General features: G+C 41.7%; 2 protein-coding genes across 7 annotated transcripts; both read left to right on the forward strand.

The window, feature by feature from the left end:
• Positions 1-278: 278 nt before the first annotated feature.
• LOC106605357 (uncharacterized) lies at positions 279-3902 on the forward strand. 4 transcript variants are annotated; one of them, XM_014200878.3, is made up of 5 exons: positions 279-654; positions 1268-1411; positions 1511-2283; positions 2539-2855; positions 3087-3902. In XM_014200878.3, exons 3-5 carry the CDS (start codon positions 2198-2200, stop codon positions 3194-3196), a joined length of 513 nt encoding a protein of 170 aa, XP_014056353.1. In that variant the 5' UTR covers positions 279-654; positions 1268-1411; positions 1511-2197; the 3' UTR covers positions 3197-3902. The 4 variants fall into 4 exon arrangements, with proteins under 4 accessions (XP_014056353.1, XP_045574423.1, XP_082831462.1 ...); XM_045718467.2 differs by having other exon boundaries at positions 279-570; XM_082975336.1 differs by having other exon boundaries at positions 1268-2283.
• Positions 3903-11380: 7478 nt separating this feature from the next.
• Positions 11381-24785, forward strand: herpud2 (HERPUD family member 2). 3 transcript variants are annotated; one of them, XM_014200880.3, is made up of 9 exons: positions 11381-11492; positions 12233-12616; positions 18835-18912; positions 19334-19450; positions 20164-20324; positions 20491-20616; positions 20758-21090; positions 23811-23922; positions 24120-24785. In XM_014200880.3, exons 2-9 carry the CDS (start codon positions 12470-12472, stop codon positions 24297-24299), a joined length of 1254 nt encoding a protein of 417 aa, XP_014056355.3. In that variant the 5' UTR covers positions 11381-11492; positions 12233-12469; the 3' UTR covers positions 24300-24785. The 3 variants fall into 3 exon arrangements, with proteins under 3 accessions (XP_014056355.3, XP_014056357.3, XP_014056356.3); XM_014200882.3 differs by having other exon boundaries at positions 23838-23922; XM_014200881.3 differs by having other exon boundaries at positions 11395-11467.
• The last annotated feature ends 1504 nt before the right edge of the window (positions 24786-26289 follow it).

Here is a 26289-nt window from a genome sequence, read left to right on the forward strand (position 1 = left end):
GTTGTGTAAACTAACGAAGTTGAAATACTTTGTTACTGTACTTAAGTCGTTTTTTGCTGTATCTGTACTTTACTATTTATGTCGACTTTTACTTTACTTTCCTACATAAAAAACACGTTACTCGCAACAAAATCAAATCAATCTGAAACTGGAAGAAAAAAACGAATAATGTTGAAAAAAAGATGCAAGCAACATCGGCGAGTCGGCACACTAATGGGTGAACTTGTTTTGCTAGGCAGCAGGCGACGACATGCAGAGTTGATCCAATCCTCATCAGTTTGGCAAATCCAAGGGTCCTAAAAGTGTAAACCCTACCCACCGGGAGCCTGTCACTTGCAAAACAGCCATCAACGCACAATCATGTCTGACATGGCTCTAGCACTACCTCCTGGTGAGGACGAACACCCTTGACTGTATCTACAACAAATGTTTTCTCAGCAGCACTTTGTCCAAGCGTGTCCGACATCGCTCTACCACCACCTCCTGATGAGAACGAACACCCTTGGCTGTATCTGCAATAAATGTTGTTTTAGTTTATCGGAATGAAGGATTCATCCTACCGGATAACATGTATGTTATGTTTACCAACATTTCAGGAAATACTAGCGTTGAACTCGCCGTCGAACCTACAAAACACATTGAGCTAAGTCTACTGTTAGTTAATTTTTTATATATATATTTTTTAAAGTCTACTGTTAGCTTGCTAGCTAGAATAACGTGTGCATACTAATCCACATTGGCTAATGCAACAAGCAGTGTTAGTTGATGCTAACTAATCCTATACCTATACCTAAATAGATCACTAGTTAGTTAGTAGCTACCTACTTTAGCTGGCTAAAATGTGACCAGATTCGAAAGCTTTGCTAGCTAACGCAATCTAACTACACTGACATGCGCTAACTTGTTAACAAGCTAGCTAACTGGTAGTTTCCGAATCTGGGCACATTTTTAACAGTTAACATTAGTCTAGCCAAATACATTTTCTCTAAACACCTGATCAAGTTAGCTAGCTAACTAATATTAGCTTTTGAATGTTAGCTAACACCCAGTTAGCTGGCCATTTTATTCCTTGTGTTAGTTGATAAAGTTGTTCTTACTTTGCTAAATCAATTAACATCGTTTTTTCTCATTGTAATATTAAATGGTGGTCACAAACTCTCACTTAACTGTTTATAGCTTTAAAATTAGGCTCCTAAACCTTAAGTGTTCAGTGATGGTAGTTATCTAGCTAAGTAATTGTCTCTCTTTTTTCCTTTTCTTATTTCAGAGAAAGCATGTATACAATCTTAAGAAGTATAGAGACTGCAAACACACTGAAGAGAGAACATGCCCCTAAGACTCCTTCCACCATCAAGCAGAGCACATTACTGAAGACAGTGTCACAAGAATCCATCGACAAAGCTGTGGTGAAGTATGTGGTCCAAGGGCTCCAACCATTCGATGTTGTAGAACACGAACCATAAAGAGAGTTTGTCCATTATCTGCAGCCTAACTCAAATATCTTATCAAGGCCCCCACTGCGCTTCAGGATTGAAGCCTCCAAGGAAATGAAGAAGAAGGTGACAGAGGGCATGAGAGGAGTTGACCAAATCGCCACCACCAACTGCTGGTCTGCAAGAAGCCAGAGTTTCTTTGGTGTTGCAGCCCACACGATAGACCCTGACAGTCTCAACACATGCTCTGCAGCCCTGGCCTGTAAACGGTTGAGAGGATTTCATACCTTTGATGTGTTGGCAGGTGCCCTAAATGACATCTATTTTGAGTTTGAAATCTGAGTTAAGATTGTGAGAACAACAGACAACGGCTCTAACTTCTTGAAAGCTTTCCCAGTTTTTGGAGAAAATGAAAACAACGAGGCAGTGTGTGGTGAAGCAGCTCAGCCAGGACAGGAAGATGGTGAAGAGGAAGAAGTGGAGTTTGTTGATGTGGCAATGATCCTGAATGAAGATGATGGTTTTGAGTACCAGCTGCCGAAGCACCAGCTCTGTGCTTGCCACCTACTCAACTTAGTGTCTACAGTCCATGCCCTGAAAGCAACATCCAGTGAGGCTTACAAAAAAGTGTCCCGTTCAACATTTGGCAAGTGCCAGCACTTTGGAACAAATGCGGAAGATCCACACCTGCAGCCGAAAAGGTTGAAGATGCTAGCGACCTCCAGCTGCTGCGCCTAAATGCTACAAGGTGGAACTCCTGGTTCATGACTGTAGAAAGACTCCTGAGGATCGTCAAAGACAAAGGAGAGGCGGCCGTCAGTATACTCTGCAAAGACTTCGAGGTTCCAATGTAAGTAAGGATTATGTATTATTTTTGTCATAATTTAAGATCTTGAATGTTGTTTAAATCTGTTGGTGTTTCCTGACCCTTTGCTTGGGGACTAATAACTGTTTCACATGTTGTAGCCATACACCACCATCGATCCATTTAGTCAACTACTCATCCAGCCATTGATTACTGTCGTTAAATCAGGTGAAATGGTTAGTGGTCCTGTTTGTATAGGGTTAGGAAACACAGTATTATTATATGTGTATTTTTTCATAGGTTCAATCCAGCTGAACTCGCCTTCCTCACAGAGTATACTGCCACCATGAGCCCAGTCGCAAAGGCCATCAACATCCTGCAGGCTGAAACCAATGTCCAGATGGGGTGGCTTCTTCCAACTATCAACCTGCTGATCACAAAACTTGACCGACTCAAGTTGTCCCTGAAGTACTGTAAGCCTCTGGTGAATGCACTAGAACTGGGACAGAAGAAGCGCTTCGGCCACATGTTTCATGACCCTGAGCTGATACCAGCTGCAATCCTTCTCCCCAAATTCAAAACAACGTGGACAAAGGATGACGCCACCATTAGAATGGGTAAGACAACGTGGTTAATTAACAGTATTTTATTATTCATAAACAACTGTGTATAGTGTACAATGACTCTTCATAGATTTGAGAACCACCCATTTAAACTAAATTCCTGACTTTGTGGTTCAGTCCAATGGGTAGCCTATTTAGCCCTGTTGCCTGGTTTATATAGATGGGGATGGATTAATGTAGGCTCATAACAGCATGATTTCCGTTGTCATCTTCCTTGTATTTCAGGAATGGACTACATAAAGGACCACCTGGAAGAACCCTTGCTGCAGCTAGGTTATGGCACCAGTTCATCAGATGAGGACGACTTCTCTGCCATGAAAACATCTCAAGCATAAGAAAGCTCCAAACAGCTGGACGGATACCTGGCCTGTTCAGCTGATCATATGGAGTTGCTCAAGTCCTTCCCGGCAGTCTGTAAGCTGTCTCTGAGGTTAAACGCACCCTTACCTGTATCAGCTGCCTGTGAAAGGCTGTTCAGCATTGCATGACTTGTTTTCAGCCCCAGGAGATCAAGGTTGGATTCCAGAAACTTTGAAAACAATATTTTACTGAAGATGAACCGTAAATTCTTCAAGTAATGACAGCTTAACACTAGCAAGCCCACGGACACGGATGCCTTATGCGTTTTGTTAATTTATGTTTAAAATTCACAAGTTATAGGTGTCCTTGTTAAAGGCATGACCTGACACACTGATTTCTAATACAGTTCCATCAGTGGTGATGTCCTCATATTCCTACAGTGAGGTTGTGTGTATTTTGGATGAGCTAAACATTTTATTTTTATGTATAGGGTTCTATTATAGGATGTTTTTTTGTAAAGCAAAGTGTCAGTGATTGTAAGTGCTTATGTGTACTGGCTATATTCCTTCATTATTAAGGCATAATTCTATTTTGTCTGTAAGAGATGTATTTTGAAGTGTTTCCTATTTGAGAATCCACTTTCCTTTTTTTTTAAATCTGAGCTCTGGCATCCATAAGTAAAACTGTTACCTTTAGAAAAGCTCAAAATGAATAAAAGGTCTGTCTTTTTTGCTTTTTGTGTTTCCGGCTCTAACGTTTCATACTTTTGATACTTAAGTACATCCACCACTGCTTAATATAAGGAATTAAATGTATAACATTTTTACTTTTACAAAAGTATGATGATTGAGTACTTTTTACTCCACTGTACTTAAGTACATTTAAAACCAGATACGTTTAGACTTTTACTCAAGTAGTATTTTACTTGGTGACTTTTACTTGAGTAAATGTTCTATTAAGATATGTTTACTCAATTGTCATACTTGAGTAAAATTTGTTTTTCTACGACTGAAAATGAGGATCAATATCTGTGTGTTCCAGAATCTGAATGAATTCACAATCAGAATACATTTTTAAATGCCCAGCACTGTGGCATTGTTGTTTAACTAGCTAACGTTAGCTGGCTGGCTCGTTAGCTAATATTATGTGACGTGTGTACAACACCCTTTGAATATGGCCGGTGTCAGTAAACGTCTGCAAAAAAATGTAATGAAATTGTTGCCAGCAGAGCCGGTTAGGCTGTGTTCATGTTATCCATAGGTAAACAAATAATCGCCAGAGCGTCAAGTGTGTGCTCCGAGAGTGAAACTAGATGGGTGTGAACGACGCTGAATGGGTGTAGACAAAGACATTCAAGGCCAATTTCTCAAAAGTGAGTTTGCAAGTTGATCAACTTTCAATGCAGAATCACTTACCCATTGTTCCTCAAATGTAGTGTATGATATACCATTTTGTAGCTCTTCTTTTAACCCATGTAAAAAACACAATTTCAAATGTTGCTACATAAAGACCGAATCCAGGTGGTGAGTCACATAGGCACAATGGTAAATAAGTCAGTCATAAACAACATTTATAAAACACATTCAGGAATTGAGATAATTTAAAAACAGTTTTACTGAATCTCACACAAGTAGTACAATTGTTATTAATTCAAACTATAGTAATTGTGACATAAAAAGAGGGCAAACTTGTTTTATGTGGCTATTTAGTTATTTATTGGAACAGAAAAATTGCAGAAATTGATTTGGTAAATGCACAGATACATGTGCATATGTATACTTTATATTTACTCACCTCACTTGTATGTAGAATTCATTAGATTAAAGTTGAACAAGATTCCAAAATCATATGAACTTGTAAACCTTTTTGATGCATTTCCAGTAGCCAGATGACATCAATTGAAGATAGTTATCACCTCACAAGAGTTGTAATGCGACCTGGATTTGAACCCTATTGATTAGAGACCCTATCAATCACATTTTATTGACAGCTATTATCGATCACATGTTGCATTGTGTGTGCCAGAAATGGGGGCCATTTGAGGTGTTGTAAAGCCTAGTAGTGTATTCTTTATGTTTTGGAAGTACCCTTAATACTTAAACCATTAAACACACCTATAATATCACTAGGTATCACTCGGTTCTTATCGCAGTGTTTAGGCTCTTGCTACAACAAAAGCGGTATCGGCTGCGAATCGCCACCGTAGCGACAAACCTACCAATTCTACTTGTAGAATAGGCGCCAACAACTTGACTTTGAGCCAATCAGAGAGCACGAACCCAGACGTGGGGGAGCCAACACAAAAAGTAAAAAAAGAGGGCATTTTCTACATCAATGGATGAGCCAGTCACACTTCATATGCAATGTAGGCTATGGGATGGTAGCTTTTTGCCAGTTGTGTAAAGTATTTAAGTAAAAATATTTGAAAATACTACTTAAGTAGTTTTTTGGGCTATGTGTACTTTACTATTTATATTTTTGACAACTTTTACTTCACTACATTCCTAAAGACAATAATGTACTTTCTACGCCATACATTTTCCCTGACATCCAAAAGTACTCGTTATATTTTAAATCCTTTACAGGACACGAAAATGGTCTAATTCACACACTTATCAAGAGAACATTCCTGGTCAACCCTACTGCCCCTGAATAGGTGGACTCACTCAACACATGCAGTAAATGATGTCTGAGTGTTGGAGCGTGCCCCATAGCGATCCGTAAATGTAAACAAAAAAATAAATGGTGCTGTATGTTTTGCTGAATGTAAAGAATTTTAAATGATTTTTTACTTTTGATACTTAATTATATTTTAGCAATTACATTTGCGTTTGATACTTAAGTATATTTAAAACCAAATACTTTTAGACATTTACTCAAGTAGTATTTTACTGGGTGAATTTCACTTTTACGTGAGTCATTTTCTATTAAGGTATCTTTGCTTTTACTCTAGTATGACAATTGAGTACTTTTACCACCACTGCTTTTTGCCTAATTACTTTTAAATTTTTTAGTATTCTATCAAAAAAAGGTAATGTTTGACTCTCAGAAAAACATATTGGTCAAGCTCAGGAAATTTGGAGCCTAAATTAGCCGTAGCTCTGTGAATGGGCAAGATTGAGCTAGCATAATGGTGAACACTAAAACATCGTTTTAATTTCTCTATCAAACATATTTTAACATTTTTAAATGTTGTTAATTTTATCTATACTTTAGCCAAGCAGGGTGGAAATGAATGAGTGGGACATACAAACAACATGAAACATGGTCAAATAGATAAAACTGAGGGTTTGTATTTATTTAGCTTTGCACCATTGTTTTCACACCAAATAAATTATGACACTTCCTGAATGTGGTGTCATTTTAGGAAGGGGTTGTTTTCTTAAATGGAGAACAACAAACTAACAGGGTGGGAAGTGATATCAGGGACACACAGAATCTTAAATCAAATAATAATAATAAATACAATAATCATGAAAAAACTTTATTGAATATAACTAGGACTATAAAATAATGAAGATTGTAAATATTTTATGGATTATATTTCTTGTGGAAGTTGACACAGACACAATGCACACAACACTCCCACTATGGACATTCCCCCCCACCCCCTCAACAGTCTTTACTCTGCCTCCACCCCAAAGGACATTTATTCATTCACCACTGCCACAGTTGTTATGTATATAGTGTTATTTCTATTGCTGTTTTTTATTACAATTTTCATTATTTTAGTCCACTTAGAGATCGAAGCCTAAGATTATCACTGTACCCTACAATCACACCTGCAACCATGTGCATGTGACTATTAAACACTCTGAAACTGAATCTGAACTAAATACTTCCTCCAAGCTAGCAAATCACTATGGCTAGTATTGACATTATAATTACATCACTATTATTTAACTAGTTTCCATGAAACAGCTGACTGTGTTAGATGCCAAGTTAGTGGTGTCATTTATGTTGTGATAGCTAGCGAATATGCTAACGTTAGCTAGCTAGCTAGCTAGCTAAACATTCGGCTATGGACTGGCAGTATGGGATTATGGAGATTGAATTCAATTATTTCTTCATCATCTTGCTAGGTAGTTATCTATCTGTGGCCATCTGGCTAGTATAAACAAGGCTTTCTACAAAATAGCAACATTAGCTCAATCTAAACCATAAGCAAAACACACAGACATGCATTGCCATACAATGCTACTGCCACCTTCTGGTTTGGAGTATTTTAACAAGGTGGCTGATGAATTCAAGGTCTTTGCTGTGTGAACACAGAAGATATTGACTGCTGACACTGTTCAGAGGTGCTAAGAACTGTGGGCAGGCAAACGTTTGACAATCCTACCAGTGTGTCTGAGCTATAAGTGTCACATTATCACAGAGTCACGTGGACTATTTCACAAGCTTAGAAGATTAGTGCATTTAATTTAAGTGATGTTTTGTCAGTCATTCGCACGACATTAGCATGACAAGCAGGTGGATTCACCTCATCGGTAGGTCACAGGTCACATGACTTTTGTTTTTATTCATTTTGATCTTATTACAATACTCGTTCAAGTTATAAACATGTTAAATTAAACCCCCAAAGAGGCATAATAGTGTCCACAAGATAAGACAAGATACAACACCGGTAAGGAATGTATAAAAGAGGGCCAAGATACATTACATAAGACATGGGTAAAAAGGAATAATTAAATACATAAAAATAATTTAGTTGAACTTAATTGCTTATTTGAAGGACGTTTTTATTCAGTTGAGCCAACGCTTGAATTTTAACATTTCTTTCAGAAAAAAGTGGGTTTGGAAAAGTTTGGATTAATATTATATAACATAAAATGTTACACTTATAGTAATAAATAATAACCAAGCAGTATAAACAACTTAAATCTGAGCACAAGTGTTTTCATGACATTCCAAAAATTATTTTGAAAGCTTGTTTGCCAGGATACATCTGGGCTGATTAAATGCTTGTAACATAGATGCAGGGAGTCAGAAAGCAAGTGCAGTTAGTGAGTTTATTGACTAAGACCATCGCACAGTACAAAACAAGAGATGCGTATAACATGGAAAAATAAACAACATTGCCTGGTGGGTGGTAACAATGGAGTACTAGATAAATAGGAAATAATCAAGGAGGTGATAATGTCCAGGTGTGCCTAATGATGAGGCGCAGCTGTGCGTAATGAAGGTTGACAGATGTGCATATAGATGGGTTGCCAGGACCGGTGGAGAGAGCAGGTGTAGACATGACAATTCTAAACAAACAAAATGAATGATGTCTTAATCATAACAAATGGATTAACTCCTATGATTGGTGTACGATGAATCCACATGGTTTTCCTTCTGCATTTCCTACATCACAAAAATGTAGCACAATATTGCCATTCACCTATGAACCAACATCTCCCAGCTTCCTCCTTCCTTCCTCTCTCTTGGTTCGACGTCATTATGACATAATTTGAACCAGTTTTGCCCACTGGGTAAGGAGTCATGGGTCTATTCAGTGAGGTGAAATGTTTTGAATGTTTCAGGTAGAACGGTAATGGATAGAGCTAATATGATTCCCTATTCTACCTGAAAGATAATCATGTATCTCCACACAAAATATTTGAATCTGAATATTCTTTTTTTATACTTTTTTTCTCAGAACATTCTGTAACATTGCTATCTCCTGAACACACCTCTTGGTTCTCAACAATATTCACATGAGCCCTACTCTTCTGCCATCACTAGACATCAGACAAACATATATTTGTGCATGTATGTCTGTGTACGTTTTTGCATATGTGTAGTGTAGGCCTACTAGTTCTTAATTAGCCTATATAGGACCACTTTGAAAGGCACTGATACCCACCCTTGACAGTACACTCCCAAGAAGATACACATGGAAATTACTGTAATCTGGCCCTATAACTACAGATATAAGGTCATAGCTGGCTCTCTTTCTCTCTGTAGGCATTATCTCTTGCCAGGAGTCTGAGTCTTTGCTGATGAATGCTTCAGAGAGATGCTTCCTGGTTCGAACCAGGGAGCAGATCTGGGGTTACACCATAGAGATAGATAGAAGACTCATCTTTGCATACCTGCTCTTATAACGTATGCAACAGCATGGGCAGCGCCATTGACACGATCTCAATTTTAAAGTAATCAATTTTCTTCTTATTTTGTGTTTAAATAAAGTGTAAAGCTAATATTGCTGATTTAGTCCTGAAACCAAATCTTGTGTGTCATTCATTTATTGTGGCCACTATATAGTGGTTATATAGTTTAAAGCCATTTACAAACCATAGCACCCAATTTAAATTGGAAGTCATTGGCTGATTGCTCCCAACCCGAAGGAACCCCCTGCCAGTTGACTACTTTAAAATGGTGGACGCCCTCAATGGCAATGTCCATGCGAAAAAATAGTTATAAGTGAGGGCTCCTGAGTGGTGCAGTGGTCTAAGGCACTGCATCTCGGTGCAAGAGGTATCACTACAGTCCCTGGTTCAAATCCAGGCTGTTTCACATCTGGCTGTGATTGGGAGTCCCATAGGGCACCAGATAATTGTCCCAGTGTCATCCAGGTTTCCCTGTGGTAGGCTGTCATTGTAAATAAGAATTTGTTCTTAACTGACTTGCCTGGTTAAGTATAAAAACAAAATAAATATCTATGTTGAGTCCTCTATCAATCTCTATGGGTTACACCCTGAGCTACTGCACCACCTGTGGCTTCAAACACTTCCTGGTGGATGTCTCTGGAGAAAGCTGACCAGAACAGCTTTGTCACTGGCCAACCTCATTGAATTCCACAAGGTCTTTATTTTTAGTCTGTCTTTCTTTTCTTGTCTGTCTGTGGTCTCTGTCTATCGGTCTGTCATGTCTGCCTGTCTGGGCTTGATTCACTTGTCTATGCGAATTTGCTGTGTCTGCGCTCAATTAATCTGTGTAAATCTGATTTCTGTCTCAATATCCAATATCTACTCTTCACTGCTGTGTTATTTTCCCTAGTATGAGGTCATCACTACACCGGGAGGAGAGCTCCTGCAGAAGTCACGTTGACCAACAAACTTTTCCACTAACTACAGGGGTCTATTTCAGTAATACCCCCTCCACCCCTCCTGACAAACATACCTGTCCTCCATGACACCCGGTGAAAGCAAATTTAAATTCTAGTTCCAAAATGGAAAACGTTCTCATTGAAAGGGAATGACACTTTTCATTCATACATTTCAATTTATCTCCTGACTTGATGGAATTTAAATTTAATTTCAGCCCCTGGAAAGAGAGCACTGTCACACAAAAACAACGGAGTGAATTTATGGCCCTATTCAGCTATTCAGTCAAAACATTGACATAGTAAAAAAATCAGTAAATCACAAACAACATTGCTGTATAGAATTCTATAAGATATTTCATTTATGCTGAGGATAATAGCTCCGAGACAGGATTGTGTCGAGTCACAGGTCTGGGGAAGGGTACCAAAAAAAATGGCTGCCACCATCCGTTCATCTCCAACAGAACAACTACCCTAAACACACAGCTAAGACATCACAGGAGTGGCTTCAGGACAAGTCTCTGAATATCCTTGAGTGGCCCAGACCGAGCCCGGACTTGAACCCAATCGAACATCTCTGGAGAGACCTGAAATTAGCTGACAGAGCTTGAGAGGATCTGCAGAGAAGAATGGGAGAAACTCCCCAAAAACAGGTGTGCCAAGATTGTAGCATCATACCCAAGAAGACTCAAGATTGTAATCACTTCCAAAGGTGCTTCAACAAAGTACTGAGTAAAGGGTCTGAATAATGTAAATGTATATTTCATTAAAAAAAAAAAAAATTCTACATTTGCAAACATTTCTAAAAGCCTGTTTCTGCTTTGCCATTATGGGGTATTGTGTGTAGATTGGGGGGGAATTTAATCAATTTAAGAAGAATTAGTAAGAATTATAATCAATTCATCACATACTTGTCGTTAGTTGAGAATCTTGCACTATCAAAAACAAAAATAACAGCACAAGCTTGCAGATGGATGTCCCTCCCAAATCAGAAGATCCACCCAGAACATGTCTTATACACACCTTGGAAAAACAAATGCTCAAGTGATTATTTCCCAGATTGACAAAATGTACATTTCTCATCAATATTTCTAATATATTTACAAATATTTTCGTTGGACGACTAACACCTGTGAGTTATTATAGTGTCCTCTATCTGTCTCTACGATTGGTACCCACTAGCTGTCAGTGGAATATTATGACGTAGTTTCCGGTATCACGCCCCGACTCACCAAAAAAAAACTGTCGAACTGGGAAGGAGCAGTCGAAAGGGGTAAAAAATACTCAAATAATCTACAGTAAGTTAACGTTGTGTATGAATAAACCTCATGTCCCGGATACTGTCACGTCGTTCGTATTATCAAGAGAAGTAGCATACCAACATTTCATGATATGCTAACGTAATGTTAGCTTGGCTAATAGGTAGCTAGCTAACTAGCAACACTAATCTCTGGAGCTTTGATGGCACAGCACTCGTAAAACGAACGTCTATTTGTCAGAAATGCCAAAGTAGTTAACATCATACAATTACTTTCTACATAGACTAGTTTTGGTGGTTAGTGTAAACAATAAACAAGTAGCTCGCTAACTAGTCTCTGGCTGGATGGCTCGTTTTGACAGCTGTATGACGCAACGCGACAGGTGTTCTGAAAACTCGAATGTCTCCCCCTGAATTGTTGCTCGCTAGGTCAGGGGTGTCAGAGGTCCAGTGTCTGTGTTTATCCGTGACTTGTCTGTTGAATATAGTCATGCTGACTAAGCTCTTGAGCAATAATATTTTCTTCAACTGGCCATACATAGGATGCTGTGTCTCACTCATTAATTACATTATAAAAGCATTTAAAAGTATTAGCTAGCTAGCCAATATCCCAGTGTCTTTTTAAATGATAAATTAACATAAACAATTCCAGAGACTGTCAATCTGTGCATGTCAATACATTTGAGTAGCCTAGTTAGTACCACAAGTAAGGACATTCAAAACGTTCAGATTCATAACTGTTTGAGAAGCATTGTCTTAATCACTTTCTCTATTTGACAGAACCCCAAGAAACATAGCTGCTTCACTCTCCACCAGGATTACATTGTGATTGGACACAGAACCATCTCCCCGCCAATGACAGCTCTTTAGAGGGGATAATACCCTGTCCACCACAGTCATTGGCTGAGCTGGACTTGAGATCACAATGATGAAGAGGATCTGAGGGAGTCTTCCTCCTCAGGTGTAGGAGGCGCCCTGTCCTTTCCCATCCCCTTGACACACCTATTAATATGAACCATGGACCCAGGAGCAGTTGACAGTCCCGTCACCTTAGTCATCAAGGCCCCCAACCAGAAGTATGACGACCAGACAATAAACTGTTTTCTCAACTGGACGGTAGAGAAACTGAAGAGTCACATCTCGAATGTGTACCCAAGCAAGCCGGTGAGTTGGTACTGCCATTTTTTGGTTTCCTCATCCCCACCATTCCATTAACTAAGGGGAGTGGATAGGGCAGGGGGAACCGTCTGCCTGGAGAGCTACTGGGTGTGCAGGCTTTTGCTCCAGCTCAGCTCTAGGTCTAACTCTCAAAGGAATAACTACAGTAAAAGTACCTGCAAAGTATACTGAACAAAACTATAAACGCAACAATTTCAAATATTTTACTGAGTTGCAGTTCACATAATCAGTCAATTGAAATAAATTAATTAGGCCCTAATCTATGGATTTTACATGACTGGGAATACAGATACCTTAAAAAAAAGTAAGGGGGTGGATCAGAAAACTAGTCAGTATCTGGTGTTACCACCATTTTTCTCATGCAGGGCGACACATCTCCTTTGCGTAGAGTTCATCAGGCTGTTGATTATGGCCTGTGGAATGTTGTCCAACTCCGCTTCAATGGCTGTGCGAAGTTGCTGGATATTGGTGGGAACTGGAACATGCAATAATGCATGTCAATCCAGAGCATCTCAAACACTATTATGGACAACAAAGGGAAACCCAGACGTGAGCTGCCCAGTGACGCGAGCCTACCAGACAAGCTAAATGCTTTTTATGCTCGCTTCGAGGCAAGCAACACTGAAGCATGCACGAGAGCACCAGCTGTTTTGGATGACTGTGTGATAACACTCTCGGTAGCCGATGTGAACAAAACCTTTAAACAGGTCAACATTCACAAAGCCTCTGGGCCAGACAGATTACCAGGACGTGTACTCAAAGCATGCGCGGACCAACTGTCAAGTGTCTTCACTCACATTTTCAACATCTCCCTGACTGAGTCTGTAATACCTACACGTTTCAAGCAGACCACCATAGTCCCTGTGCCCAAGGAAACGAAGGTAACCTGCCTAAATGATTACCGCCCCCTGGCACTCACGTCGGTAGCCATGAGGTGCTTTGAAAGGCTTTTCATGGCTCACATCAACAGCATCCTTCCGGACACCCTAGACCCACTCCAATTGGCATACCGCTCCAACAGATCCACAGATGACGCAATCGCACTCCACACTGCCCTTTCTCACCTGGACAAAAGGAACACCTATGTGAGAATGCTGTTCATCGACTACAGCTCAGCGTTCAACACCATCGTGCACACGAAGCTCATCACAAGCTAAGGACTCTGGGACTAAATACCTCCCTCTGCAACTGGATCCTGGACTTCCTGACGGGCCACCCCCAGGTGGGAAGAGTAGGCAACAACACGTCTGCCACGCTGATCCTTAACACTGGGGCCTCTCAGGAGTATGTACTTAGTCCCCTCCTGTATTCCCTGTTCACCCATGACTGCGTGGCCAAACACGACTCCAACGCCATCATTAAGTTTGCTGACGACACAACCGTGGTAGGCCTGATCACCGACAACGATGAGACGGCCTATAGGGAGGAGGTCAGAGAACTGGCAGTGTGGTGCCAGGACAACAACCTATCTCTCAACGTGAGCAAGACAAAGGAGCTGATCGTGGACTACAGGAAAAGGCGGGCCGAACAGGCCCCCATTTAGTGGAGCGGGTCGAGAGTTTCAAGTTCCTTGGTGTCCACATCACCAATGAACTATCATGGTCCAAACATACCAAGACAGTCGTGAAGAGGGCACGACAAAACTATTTCCCCCTCAGGAGACTGAAAAGATTTGGCATGGGCCCCCAGATCCTCAAAAGGTTCTACAGCTGCACTATCGAGAGCATCCTGACCGGTTGCATCACCGCCTGGTATGGCAACTGCTTGGCATCTGACCGTGAGGCACTACAGAGGGTAGTGCGAACGGCCCAGTACATCACTGGGGCATAACTTCCTGCCATCCAGGACCTATAAATAGGCAGTGTCAGAGGAAAGCCCATACAATTGTCAGAGACTCCAGTCACCCTCATCCAGTCACCAAAAGGCTCCTCAAAAGCTTCTACCCCCAAGCCATTACTGTTGAACAATTCATCAAAATCGCCACCGTACAATTTACATTGACCCCCCCCCCCCGTACACTGCTGCTACTCGCTGTTTGTTTGTTACCTATGCATAGTCACTAAACCCACACCTACAGTTGAAGTCGGAAGTTTACTTACACTTAGGTTGGCGTCATTAAAACTCATTTTTCAACCACTCCACAAATGTCTTGTTAACAAACTATAATTTTGGCAAGTAGGTTATGACATCTACTTTGCATGACACAAGTCATTTTTCCAACAATTGTTTACAGACAGATTATTTCACTTAGAATTCACTGTATCACAATTCCAGTGGGTCAGAAGTTTACATACACTAAGTTGACTGTGCCTTTAAACAGCTTGGAAAATTCCAGAAAATAATGTCTTGGCTTTAGATGTTCTGATAGGCTAATTGACATAATTTGAGTCAATTGGAGGTTTACCTGTGGATGTATTTCAAGGCCTACCTTCAAACTCAGTGGCTCTTTGCTTGACATCATGGGAAAATCAGAAGAAATCAGCCAAAACCTCAGAAAAAGAATTGTAGACCTCCACAAGTCTGGTTCATCCTTGGGAGCAATTTCCTAACGCCTGAAGGTACCACGTTCATATGTACAAGCAATAGCACGCAAGTATAAACACCATGAGACCATGCAGCCGTCATACCGCTCAGGAAGGAGACGCGTTCTGTCTCTGAGAGAACGTACTTTGGTGCGAAAAGTGCAAATCAATCCCAGAACAACAGCAAAGGACCTTGTGAAGATGCTGGAGGAAACAGGTACAAAAGTATCTATATCCACAGTAAAACGAGTCCTATATTGACTTAACCTGCTCCAAAACCGCCATAAAAAAGCCAGACTACGGTTTGCAACTGCACATGGGGACAAAGATCGTACTTTTTGGAAAATGTCCTCTGGTCTGATTAAACAAAAATGGAACTGTTTGGCCATAATGACCATCGTTATGTTTGGAGGGAAAAGGGGGAGGCCTGTAAGCCAAGGAACACCATCCCAACCGTGAAGCACGGGGGTGGCAGCATCATGTTGTTAGGGTGCTTTGCTGCAGGAGGGACTGGTGCACATCACAAAATAGATGGCATCATGAGGAGGGAAAATTATGTGTGTATATTGAAGCAACATCTCAAGACATCAGTCAGGAAGTTAAAGCTTGCTCTGGCAACAGATCTGGTGGACATTCCTGCAGTCAGCATTCCAATTGCAAGCTCCTTCATAACTTGAGACATTTGTGGCATTGTGTTGTGTGACAACTGCACATTTTAGTGGCCTTATGAAACATTTCTGCAACCTTTTTATTTCAGCTCATGAAACATGGGTCAAACACTTTACATGTTGCGTTTTATATTTTTGTTCAATATAGTATTGAAGTAGACTTCTTCAGAAATTGAGTAAGAAACAAGCCCTGATTTTTCATGTTATACATTTGTGAGGTAATTGCGTTGTTCATCTTAGCACTTTCTATAACCAGAGGAAGCTGTAGACAGTCTAATTGTTTCCTAGCTGGGCTCCATAAACTGAAAGATGTCACAGCTGTTAAGTAAATCTCAAAACTGGACATCCACCTGGGAAAGCAGAACAAAACTGTGTAACCACAGCAACCAACCAAGCATCCTAATTGAAGGGATTAATTAAGGGATATTATCTTAATAGTTCATTTGTAAGGGTAAGGTTTTCCAAAATGAATGACACATTGGGTTCTCTGCCACGTTGTTTATCTGTGAGCACTATCTTGCTGCGTCTTGACCACAAAACAAAACAGAAACCCAACTATCACTTCTGAGCATAGACTACGTTTTGGGGATTTGAAATGCTTGCTTTTACATGTGCGTAGGTCCACATTTACATATAGTACTAGTCAAAAGTTTGGACACCTACTCATTCAAGGGTTTTTATTTATTTTTACTATTTTCTACATTGTAGAATAATAGTGAAGACATCAAAACTATGAAATAACACATATGGAATCATGTAGTAACCAAAAAGGTGTTAAGCAAATCAAAATATATTTGAGATTCTTCAAAGTAGGCACCCTTTGCCTTGATGACAGCTTTGCATGCTCTTGGCATTCTCTCAACCAGCTTCATGAGGTAGTCACCTGGAATGTATTTCAATTAACAGGTGTGCCTTGTTTTAAAGTGAATATGTGAAATGTATTTCCTTAATGCATTTGAGCCAATCAGTTGTATTGACAAGGTAGGGGTGGTATACAGAAGAGAGCCCTATTTGGTAAAATACCAAGTTCATATTATGGCAAGAACTGCTCAAATAAGCAAAGAGAAACAACAGTTCGTTACTTTAAGACATGGATGTCGGTCAATACGGAACATTTCAAGAACTTTGAAAGTTTCTTCAAGTGCAGTCGCAAAAACCATCAAGCGCTATGATGAAACTGGCTCTCATGAGAACCGCCAGAGGAAAGGAAGACCCAGAGTTACCTCTGTTGCCGAGGATAAGTTCATTAGAGTTAACTGCACCTCAGATTGCAGCCCAAATAAATGCTTCACAGAGTTCAAGTAGCAGACACATCTCAACATCAACTGTTCAGAGGAGACTGTGTGAATCCGGCCTTCATTGTCAAATTGCTGGAAAGAAACCACTAAAGGGCCCCAATAAGGGGCTTGGGCCAAGAAACACGAGCAATGGACATTAGACCAGTCTGATGAGTCCAAATTTGAGATTTTTGCTTCCAACCGCTGTGTCTTTGTGAGATGCAGAGAAGGTGAACGGATGATCTTCACATGTGTGGTTCCCACCGTGAAGCGAGGAGGAGGTGTGATGTTGTGGGGGTGCTTTGCTGGTGACGCTGTTGGTGATTTATTTAGAATTCAAGGCACACTAACCAGCATGGCTACCACAGCATTCTGTGCAGTGATACGCCATCCCATCTGGTTTGCGCTTAGTCCCTCTATCATTTGTTTTTCAACAGGGCAATGACCCAAAACACACCTCCAGGCTGTGTAAGAGCTATTTTACCAAGAAGGGGAGTGATGGTGCTGCATCAGATGACCTGGCCTCCACAATCACCCGACCTCAACCCAATTGAGGTGGTTTGGGATGAGTTGGACCGCAGAGTGAAGGAAAAGCAGCCAACAAGTGCTCAGCATATGTGGGAACTCCTTCAAATTTTACTAGTCACATGTGCCGAATCCAACCGGTTTAGACCTTACAGTGAAATGCTTACTTACGAGCCCCTAACCGACAGTGCCGTTTCAAAAAATATGAATAAGAGATAAAAGTAACAAGTAATTAGAGGAGCAGTAAAAAAATAACAATATATACTGGGGGGTGCCGGTTCGTAGTCAATGTGTGGGGGCACCAGTTAGTTGAGGTAGCATGTACATGTAGGTAGAGTTAATTCAAGTGACAATACATAGATGACAACAAAAGTTGCAGGGGGGGGAAGCAATGTGAATAGTCTAGTATTCCCAGGTGGATGTCCAATACTATTCCTCATGAAGCTGGTTGAGAGAATGCCAAGAGTATGCAAAGCTGTCATCAAAGCAAAGAGTGGCTACTTTGAAGGATCTCAAATATAAAATGTATTTTGATTTGTTTAACCCTTTTTTGGTTACTACATGATTCCATATGTGTTATTTCATAGTTTTGATGTCTACACTATTATTCTACAAAGTAAAAAATTAAGAAAAACCCTTGAATGAGTTGGTGTGTCCCAACTTTTGACTGGTACTGTACATCATGTGAAATAATTCTAAATAGACTATTATGGCATCCGACCATTGTCTCTCAAAATATCCCTTTAAAGCATCCCCCCAATAAGGCATTAACTTGTGACGCTGCAGGTATGCTTTCAGGTGTGTAATCTACCCATATCTAATGTAATCTAATCTGAAGATGCTTAGTCTCTTCTGGAACACAAGCTAGGTTTCCATCCAATTGGTACCAGATTTTCATGCAAATATTCTAAAATCTACATAAAAACAATGCGCACGTTTTCCAACGAGAGATATTACTAATGTCATGTCCTGTCACTGTATCAGATCAATCAAACATTTAGGTCTATGGTTGCAATAGTACTTCTGTATTAATAAATGTAATATTGCCCTACCACCTTGTTGATATACTTTCAGCACCATTGTTCTTGCATGTAACATTTCCATCATTTTTGCATTTAGGGCTTATCAACCCAAACTATGTGATTTGTAAATGATCTAGTTGTGTATTCTGCAACATAGGCTTTCTCAGAATGACAGTTGTGTTGTCTTAGTCATCCAAGGATCAGCGGCTGGTATACTCGGGCCATCTCCTCCAGGACCACCTGCAGCTGAGGGATGTCCTCAGGAAGGTAAAGACCACTCTCAACCTTGTCTCTGTTTTTCTGCTGTGGCATATGGTCGAGAAGTTTGGAGTATGGTGGACTAACACTATATCTGAAATGTTAGAATTGGTATGCAATATCACAGAAACCTCACTCAACATAACAGACAACTGACTGCTGAGCCTTTATTGAATAGGGCCCACCCCCTTGTGTGTCTGAGAGAGAGGGTGAGCGTGAGGCAGAGACTGTGACGATATAACAATAGCTGATCTGATGTAGGAAGCAACATTGTTGAGGTTGGCTTTGTCCCTGAATTCTAGCCTGTTCCCTGAAATTCCTCCCTCGCTCGCTCTCACTCTCACGCCCTCTAATCACCAAAACAGAAACAAATGATTAATTACGCCCTTCTCCTTTTCCCCCACATCCAACCCTCTATTTCCGCCTACAGCAGGAGGGTTATCACATGATGCACCTGGTGTGTGCCTCCCGTAGCCCACCAGCCTCGCCCACGCCCCACTGCTCCACCCCCAGCCCTGTGACCTCTGACCCCAGCTCCAGCTCTGGGGTACGTCTAATGGTGTGGAGTCATTCTGTGGAGCTCAACAATTCAATCAGATAGAAATTAAATGTCTAGAACACATAACAGAATGCTCTGTCATTTGGAATGGAGTGGGTGGTGTGGTCTATATGTTACATTTCTACTCAGTGACTTGGAACGTATCCGTTTGGTGTCTTTGCGGTAGGGCTGGGCGACATGACCAAAATATATCACAATATTTTTCACATTTCTTAGGTATTTGAGTTTTTTAACATTACAAGTTCTAAATATGCTTTATTAGTAGTGCATGACCCTGGGGTGGCAACACATACATTCTAAGGGTTTTTAATAGGGCTTTGGACATTCAATGAAACTAAAACCAAAAGTTGGAATATAGTGGGCACTTTGAATCCAGTGATTGACACAATGAATGAAAAGGCGAGGGAGAGGTTATTGTGACAGGGTAGGAACCAACCGACATTACACACAGAGTGGCATAACACATTTAACAAACCAAACATTGAAATACTGTTATACAAGGTAAAGTAAAAACCCAAGCTTGTCTGTGCATCAATACCGGTGTGTGTGTGTATATAGTAAAATACTCTATACCGCCCAGCCCTACTTTGCAGCTGTCCTTATTCCCATAGTAGCATTGTTTTTTTTACCAATGTATATGTTAACGCTTTTATTCCTCTTTCCTTTGCTGGTTTATGATTGGTGTATGTCTTGTCACTCAGAGTTCAGACAGTGCTGGCTCCACCCCCCAAGCCACAACACCAAATCAGGACGGTCTGTCCGCCGCCTCGTCAGTAGCAGGAAGTTATGATGGACTAAGGCATCGTGGAGGCTTCCCCCAATTTAACCCTCAAAATCCTACCTCTACTGGTATAATGCAATGGTAAGCACTGTTCTCGTGTATTGGGATCAATTCTACTTCAGTTTCTACCTAGTCAGGAAAATAAGTGAAATTCAATTTAGAACCCCAAAAAAATGGTGGGAAAAATGCTGAAAATATTGTGTGCGCATGATTTTTGATTGCATGTGTGACTGTTTTTCCTCCATAGGCCAGATGGGATGCAGGTCCCGGTACAAGGGGGTATGGCTGCAGGTGTGCCCCCCCACCCCATGTACATGCCCATGCAGGTCCTCTGGTGGCAGCAGATGTATGCACGCCACTACTACATGCAATAGTAAGTCAGAGTCGTCTGCACTTAGCGCCCAATCCTAACAACCCATAAGGGCCACAGACTTCTCTACGTTGGAATGAGTTATATTCACTGGCTTCTAACCGCTAATACTTATTTATGTCTTTCTTTCTCTCCCTCTTCCAGTCAAGCAGCAGTGGCAGCCTCACAGCCCCCCTCCACACCTCCCTCCTCCCCCAGTCCCACCCACTCCCCCCAACCCGCACAGCCCAATGAAGCTCCACCTCCCCTGGGGCCTAACCCCGCCCCTAACCCCATCCAAGAGGACAGGCCGGCCAATCCCAATATCCAGATGAATGCCCAGGGCGGGGCCGTGCTAAATGAGGACGAACTGAACCGTGATTGGCTGGACTGGATGTACGCGGTCTGTCGTGCCGCCATCTTGCTCAGCATTGTGTATTTCTACTCCTCCTTTGGCCGCTTCGTCATGGTGATAGGCGCCATGCTGCTCGTCTTTTTGTGAGTTCTCATCTGTACACTATCAGTTTGACATTAGAATGGATACTTTTCAAGGACCCTGTTTACTTTGTACAGTGTGCTCCAAAATTACTGGCAACCCTGACTGGCAATGCACAAACAGTACTTGAAAAAATATAAACAATATAATTATAGAGAAACTCAAAATACCAACATGTGAGAAATACTGTACTTTATTAATGTTTCAATGGAACCCACCAAAGTCAATATCCCTTTTTCATCCAACACTATGAAGAAAACAAAAGAACTGGCAGTTCAAAAGAGACAGATGGTCATAGACCTTCATAAAGCAAATCAACGTTTATTTGTCACATGCGCCGAATACAACCTTACAGTGAAATGCTTACTTACAGGCCCTAACCAACAGTGCAATTTTTAAGTAAAAAATAGGTATTAGGTGAACAATAGATAAGCAAAGAAATAAAAACAACAGTAAAAAGGTCAGTAGCTATAACAACAGTAGCGAGGCTATAACAGTAGCGAGTCTATATACAGGCACTGGTTAGTCGGACTAATTGAGGTAATATGTATATGTAGGTATAGTTAAAATGTCTATGCATAGATAATAAACAGAGTAGCAGCAGCGTAAAAGAGGTGGCGGGACACAATGGAAATAGTCCGGGTAGCCATTTTATTACCTGTTCAGGAGTCTTATGGCTTGGGGGTAAAAGCTGTTGAGAAGCCTTTTGGTCTTAGACTTGGCAGTCCTTTACCGCTTGCCATGCGGTAGTAGAGAGAACAGTCTATGATTAGGGTGGCTGTGGTCTTTGTCAATTTTTAGGGCCTTACTCTGACACCGCCTGGTGTAGAGGTCCTGGATGGCAGAAAGCTTGGCCCCAGTGATGTACTGAGCCGTACGCACTACCCTATGTGGTGCCTTGCGGTCAGTGATGCAACCAGTCAGGATGCTCTCAATGGTGCAGCTGTAGAACCTTTTGAGGATCTGCGGACCCATGCCAAATCTTTTCAGTCTCCTGAGGGGGAATAAGCTTTGTTGTGCCCTCTTCACGACTGTCTTGGTGTGTTTGGACCATTCTCGTTTGTTGGTGATGTGGACACCAAGGAACTTGAAGCTCTCAACCTGCTCCACTACAGCCCCGTCAATGAGAATGTGCTCAGTCCTCCTTTTCCTGTAGTCCACAATCATCTCCTTTGTCTTGATTACGTTGAGGAATAGGTTGTTATTCTGGCACTACCCGGCCAGGTCTCCGACCTCCTCCCTATAGACTGTCTCGTCGTTGTCGGTGATCAGGCCTACCACTGTTGTGTCGTCTGCAAAGGTATTGATGGTGTTGGAGTCACGCTTGGCCACGCAGTCGAGTGTGAACAGGGAGTACAGGAGGGGACTGAGCACGCACCCCTGAGGGGCTCCAGTGTTGAGGATCAGAGTGGCGGATGTGTTGCTACCTACCCTCACCACCTGGGGGCGGCCCGTCAGGAAGTCCAGGATCCAGTTGCAGAGGAAGGTGTTTAGTCCTAGGATCCTTAGCTTAGTGATGAGCTTTGAATCTGTTAAAGGCTACAAGAAGATCCACAAACAATTTAATATACCACTGAGCACTGTCAGGGCAATTATTAAACAATTCAAAAGATATGGAACAGTTGAAAACCTCACGGGTAGAGGACGCAAATGCATTTTGCCCCCCAGGATAGGGAGGAGGATGGTGAGAGAAGCAACAAAATCCCAAAGAATCACTGTGAAAGAATTGCAGGCCTTGGTGGCTTCTTGGTCACCAGGTTTCAAAAAGCACCATCAGACGCCACCTCCACAACCATAGGCTCTTTGGAAGGGTTGCCATAAGAAAGCCCTTTCTGACCCCAAGACACAGACGCAAGTGCTTGGAGCCAAACATCATTTAAACTATGACTGGAAGAAGGTGCTCTGGTCAGATGAGACCAAAATTGAAGGTTTTGGTCAGATACAGCATCGTCATGTTTGGTGTCGGAACAGAGATGCATACAAGGTGAGGCACCTCATACTCACGTTGAAATATGGTGGTGGGTCAGTGATGTTTTGGGGCTGTTTTAATTCCAGAGGTCCAGAGGTTAAGATTGATGGCATAATGAATTCCACCAAGTAATAGGCAATTTTGGCTGACATTCTGGTTGCCTCTGCCAGAAGGCTTTGACTTGGACATAGGTGGACTTTACAACAAGACAATGACCCAAAACATACCTTGAGATCCACACAGAAATGCTTCTGTGACAGCAAAATCAATGTTCTGCCATGGCCATCTCAGTCGCCGGACCTCAATCCAATCGAAAACCTGTGGGCTTAGTTGAAGAGGGAAGTTGATAAGTGCAAACCCAAGAATGTGAAGGATCTTGAAAGGATCTGCATAGAGGAATGGTCCAAAATCCCTCCAAATGTGTTCCTTAACCTTGTCAAACATTACAGGAAAAGACCATGCTGTTATCCTTGCCAGAGGTGGATGCACTAAGTACTAAATGAGGAGTGCCAATAATTATGAAACCTTGATTTTGATGTATTTGTAATGTATTTGTATTAAATAATTGTATGATTTTGGTTGGTTCCATTGAAACATTAATAAAGTACAGTATTTCTTACATGTTGGTATTTTGAGTTTATCTCTATAATTATATTGTTTAAGTATTGTTTGTGCATTGCCAGTCAGAGGTGACAGTCATTTTGGAGCCCACTGTATCTGTGTGTGAGATACTAATTTTATGGTGTTAACTAGGCACAGGGCTGGTTGGTTCCCCTTTAGGCCAGAGATGCAGAACCCCGGAGGAGAAGGAGCGGGGTTAGCTCATCAGGACGAGGCAGAGAGACACCAGGACATCCAGGAGATGGTGGGTGCTTCTTGTTTAAGATGGACTCCATCTCTGTTTGTGTGGTTATGTTTTTCTGTCTCTGTCTGTGTGGTTGTTTTTCTGTCTGTGTCCAAGCTGCTCCTTTCTCTCTGCCACATTCTCTCCATCTCTGCTTTTTAAACCGATGGTCCTTCTCTTATTCTCTCGTTTTCTCGTCCTGTTTCTCTCCATCTCAGGAGCGGATCATGGATGAAGGGCTGGAGGATGAGGAGGGCGACAGTGGAGAGGAAGGCCCAGAGGACCAGGCAGCTCCCACTGCCCCCCGCCACCACGGCTTCTTGGCAGCCTCCTGGTCCTTCATCAGCACTTTCTTCACCTCCCTCATCCCAGAGGGACCCCCCCACCCCGCCAACTAAATCAGGGAGGGGGACACCCCCCCCCCCCCCCCCCCACCTCCCATGCTGCCAGCTACCAGACTGTAAAAAGTGCTGCAGTGTGGGGGAAGTCTTGAATAAATCAATGAACATCGAACAAACTAACATGTTATGCCATGTTAAACAAGCTAACAATGCTTTATATTACAGAGGCTTCTTGGATTTCATCATACAAACTGGTACACACACACTTTATTTCCTTTTGATCATGTCTGCTCATTCAGATTTTGGTGGCATTGAAAGGCTTCGAAGGGTCGTCCATTTTAAGCAGTGATTCAGCCATTGCATTTATCGTTTTTGTTTTGGAGAATGGATGAAAGGACATACGCACCTAAATGTGTATGAATATTGCAATGACTCTAGCACATATGTTTCTCTCTGTGTATATGAGCATTATCTATTTACATATAAATATATACATCTTAATTCCTGACAATGCGTTTTTTGAATAAAAGCCTTGTGGTTTCATGTGTTTGTGAACTGTCTTCTATAATTGGTTCAATTGAAGGACAAGTGATGTTCTCTATTTGACCTACTGTATATGGGAGTCACTAAGTGGAAGTTAGTGCTCTTTTTCATCTGGTGCAGTTGACATAGTGGAATTGAATTATCCATTCAAAGCCCTGTAACCATAGATATCCTATGAGTATTCTATGCATGATACAGCTTAGATAACTCAGGAATTCTACTTCATTCTCCAAGATGGCTGCTTGATGACTACTCAAATCAAAATCAAATCTAAGTTTATTGGTCGTGCACACAGGTTTGCAGATGTTATCGCAGGTGCAGAGAAATGCTTGTGTTTCTTGCTCCAACAGTGCAGTAATACCTAGTAATAAACTTCATACCCAACGGGCACTATGATGTTAAAGTAGAGGCGCAGCAGCAGGAGGAACGTGAGAACCTATGGCTTGATGGTGGTTACTTCAACCTAGAATCCCTAATGGATTCTGAGGCCTTTTTTGAGACCACCGCCTGGGTCCCTGGAAACTGAAGAAACCTCTAGCCACCTTAACCTCTACGACAGGGGTAGGCAACCCTGTTCCTGGAGTGCTGCAGGTACTGCAGGATTTTGTTCCAACTAGGCACCACACCTGACCAACTGAGCTAATTGATCTGTTCAGAGATTAGATGCTTGAAAAGCATTTTTGCCTGCATTACAGATGGCTATATCGGTCTGCTAATACAGGACTAGCAAAGGCCCAGTGCACTACTTTGGTGAATAAAAATTATTATTCAATTCTGCTTTTTCAGGGGGTGCAGCAGCACCCCTACTTCCCGTGGCTATGCTTGTGACGTGTTCTAAATTCTGAGGGTGATAGTTGATTTTGAGAAATAAATATTTTCAGATGACAAATGATACTGTTTCGGAGTTATTACATTTTGTGACAGGCAGGCTATTTTAAGTTTTGATTGTGTTAGTGCATTTTGCAAGAGAAATGTGTTGTTTCTCAACTACTATGTGATGGATACATTTCTATAGGCAATGTTGGTAATCTCCAAATAAAACAACTTCGACCCGTAGCACTCACGTCTGTAGGCATGAAGTGCTTTGAAAGGCTGGTCATGGCTCACATCAACACCATCATCCCAGAAACCCTAGACACACTCCAATTTGCATACCGCCCCAACAGATCCACAGACGATGCAGTCACTATTGCACTCCACACTGCCCTTTCCCACCTGGACAAAAGGAACACCTATGTGAGAATGCTATTCATTGACTACAGCTCAGCGTTCAACACCATAGTGCCCTCAAAGCTCATCAATATGCTAAGGACCCTGGGACTAAACACCTCCCTCTGCAACTGGATCCTGGACTTCCTGACGGGCCGCCCCCAGGTAATAAGGGTAGGTAACAACACGTCCGCCACGTTGATCCTCAACACAGAGGCCCCTCAGGGGTGCGTGCTCAGCCCCCTCCTGTACTCCTTGTTCACTCATGACTGCACGACTCCAACACCCTCATTCA

The sequence above is a fragment of the Salmo salar genome, chromosome 05, assembly GCF_965601325.2.
Source record: "Salmo salar chromosome 05, fSalSal1, whole genome shotgun sequence".
NCBI lineage: Eukaryota > Metazoa > Chordata > Actinopteri > Salmoniformes > Salmonidae > Salmo > Salmo salar.

Bases quoted from the DNA above. Each gene is read 5' to 3' on its own strand.
- herpud2 (XM_014200880.3), top strand. From the start codon at position 12,470: ATGGACCCAGGAGCAGTTGACAGTCCCGTCACCTTAGTCATCAAGGCC. The intron at 21,091-23,810 runs GTGAGTTCTCAT...GGTGTTAACTAG, and splicing joins GCCATGCTGCTCGTCTTTTT to GCACAGGGCTGGTTGGTTCC. The intron at 23,923-24,119 runs GTGGGTGCTTCT...TCTCCATCTCAG, and splicing joins ACCAGGACATCCAGGAGATG to GAGCGGATCATGGATGAAGG.
- LOC106605357 (XM_082975336.1), top strand. From the start codon at position 2,198: ATGACTGTAGAAAGACTCCTGAGGATCGTCAAAGACAAAGGAGAGGCG. The intron at 2,284-2,538 runs GTAAGTAAGGAT...ATTTTTTCATAG, and splicing joins AAAGACTTCGAGGTTCCAAT to GTTCAATCCAGCTGAACTCG. The intron at 2,856-3,086 runs GTAAGACAACGT...CTTGTATTTCAG, and splicing joins TGACGCCACCATTAGAATGG to GAATGGACTACATAAAGGAC.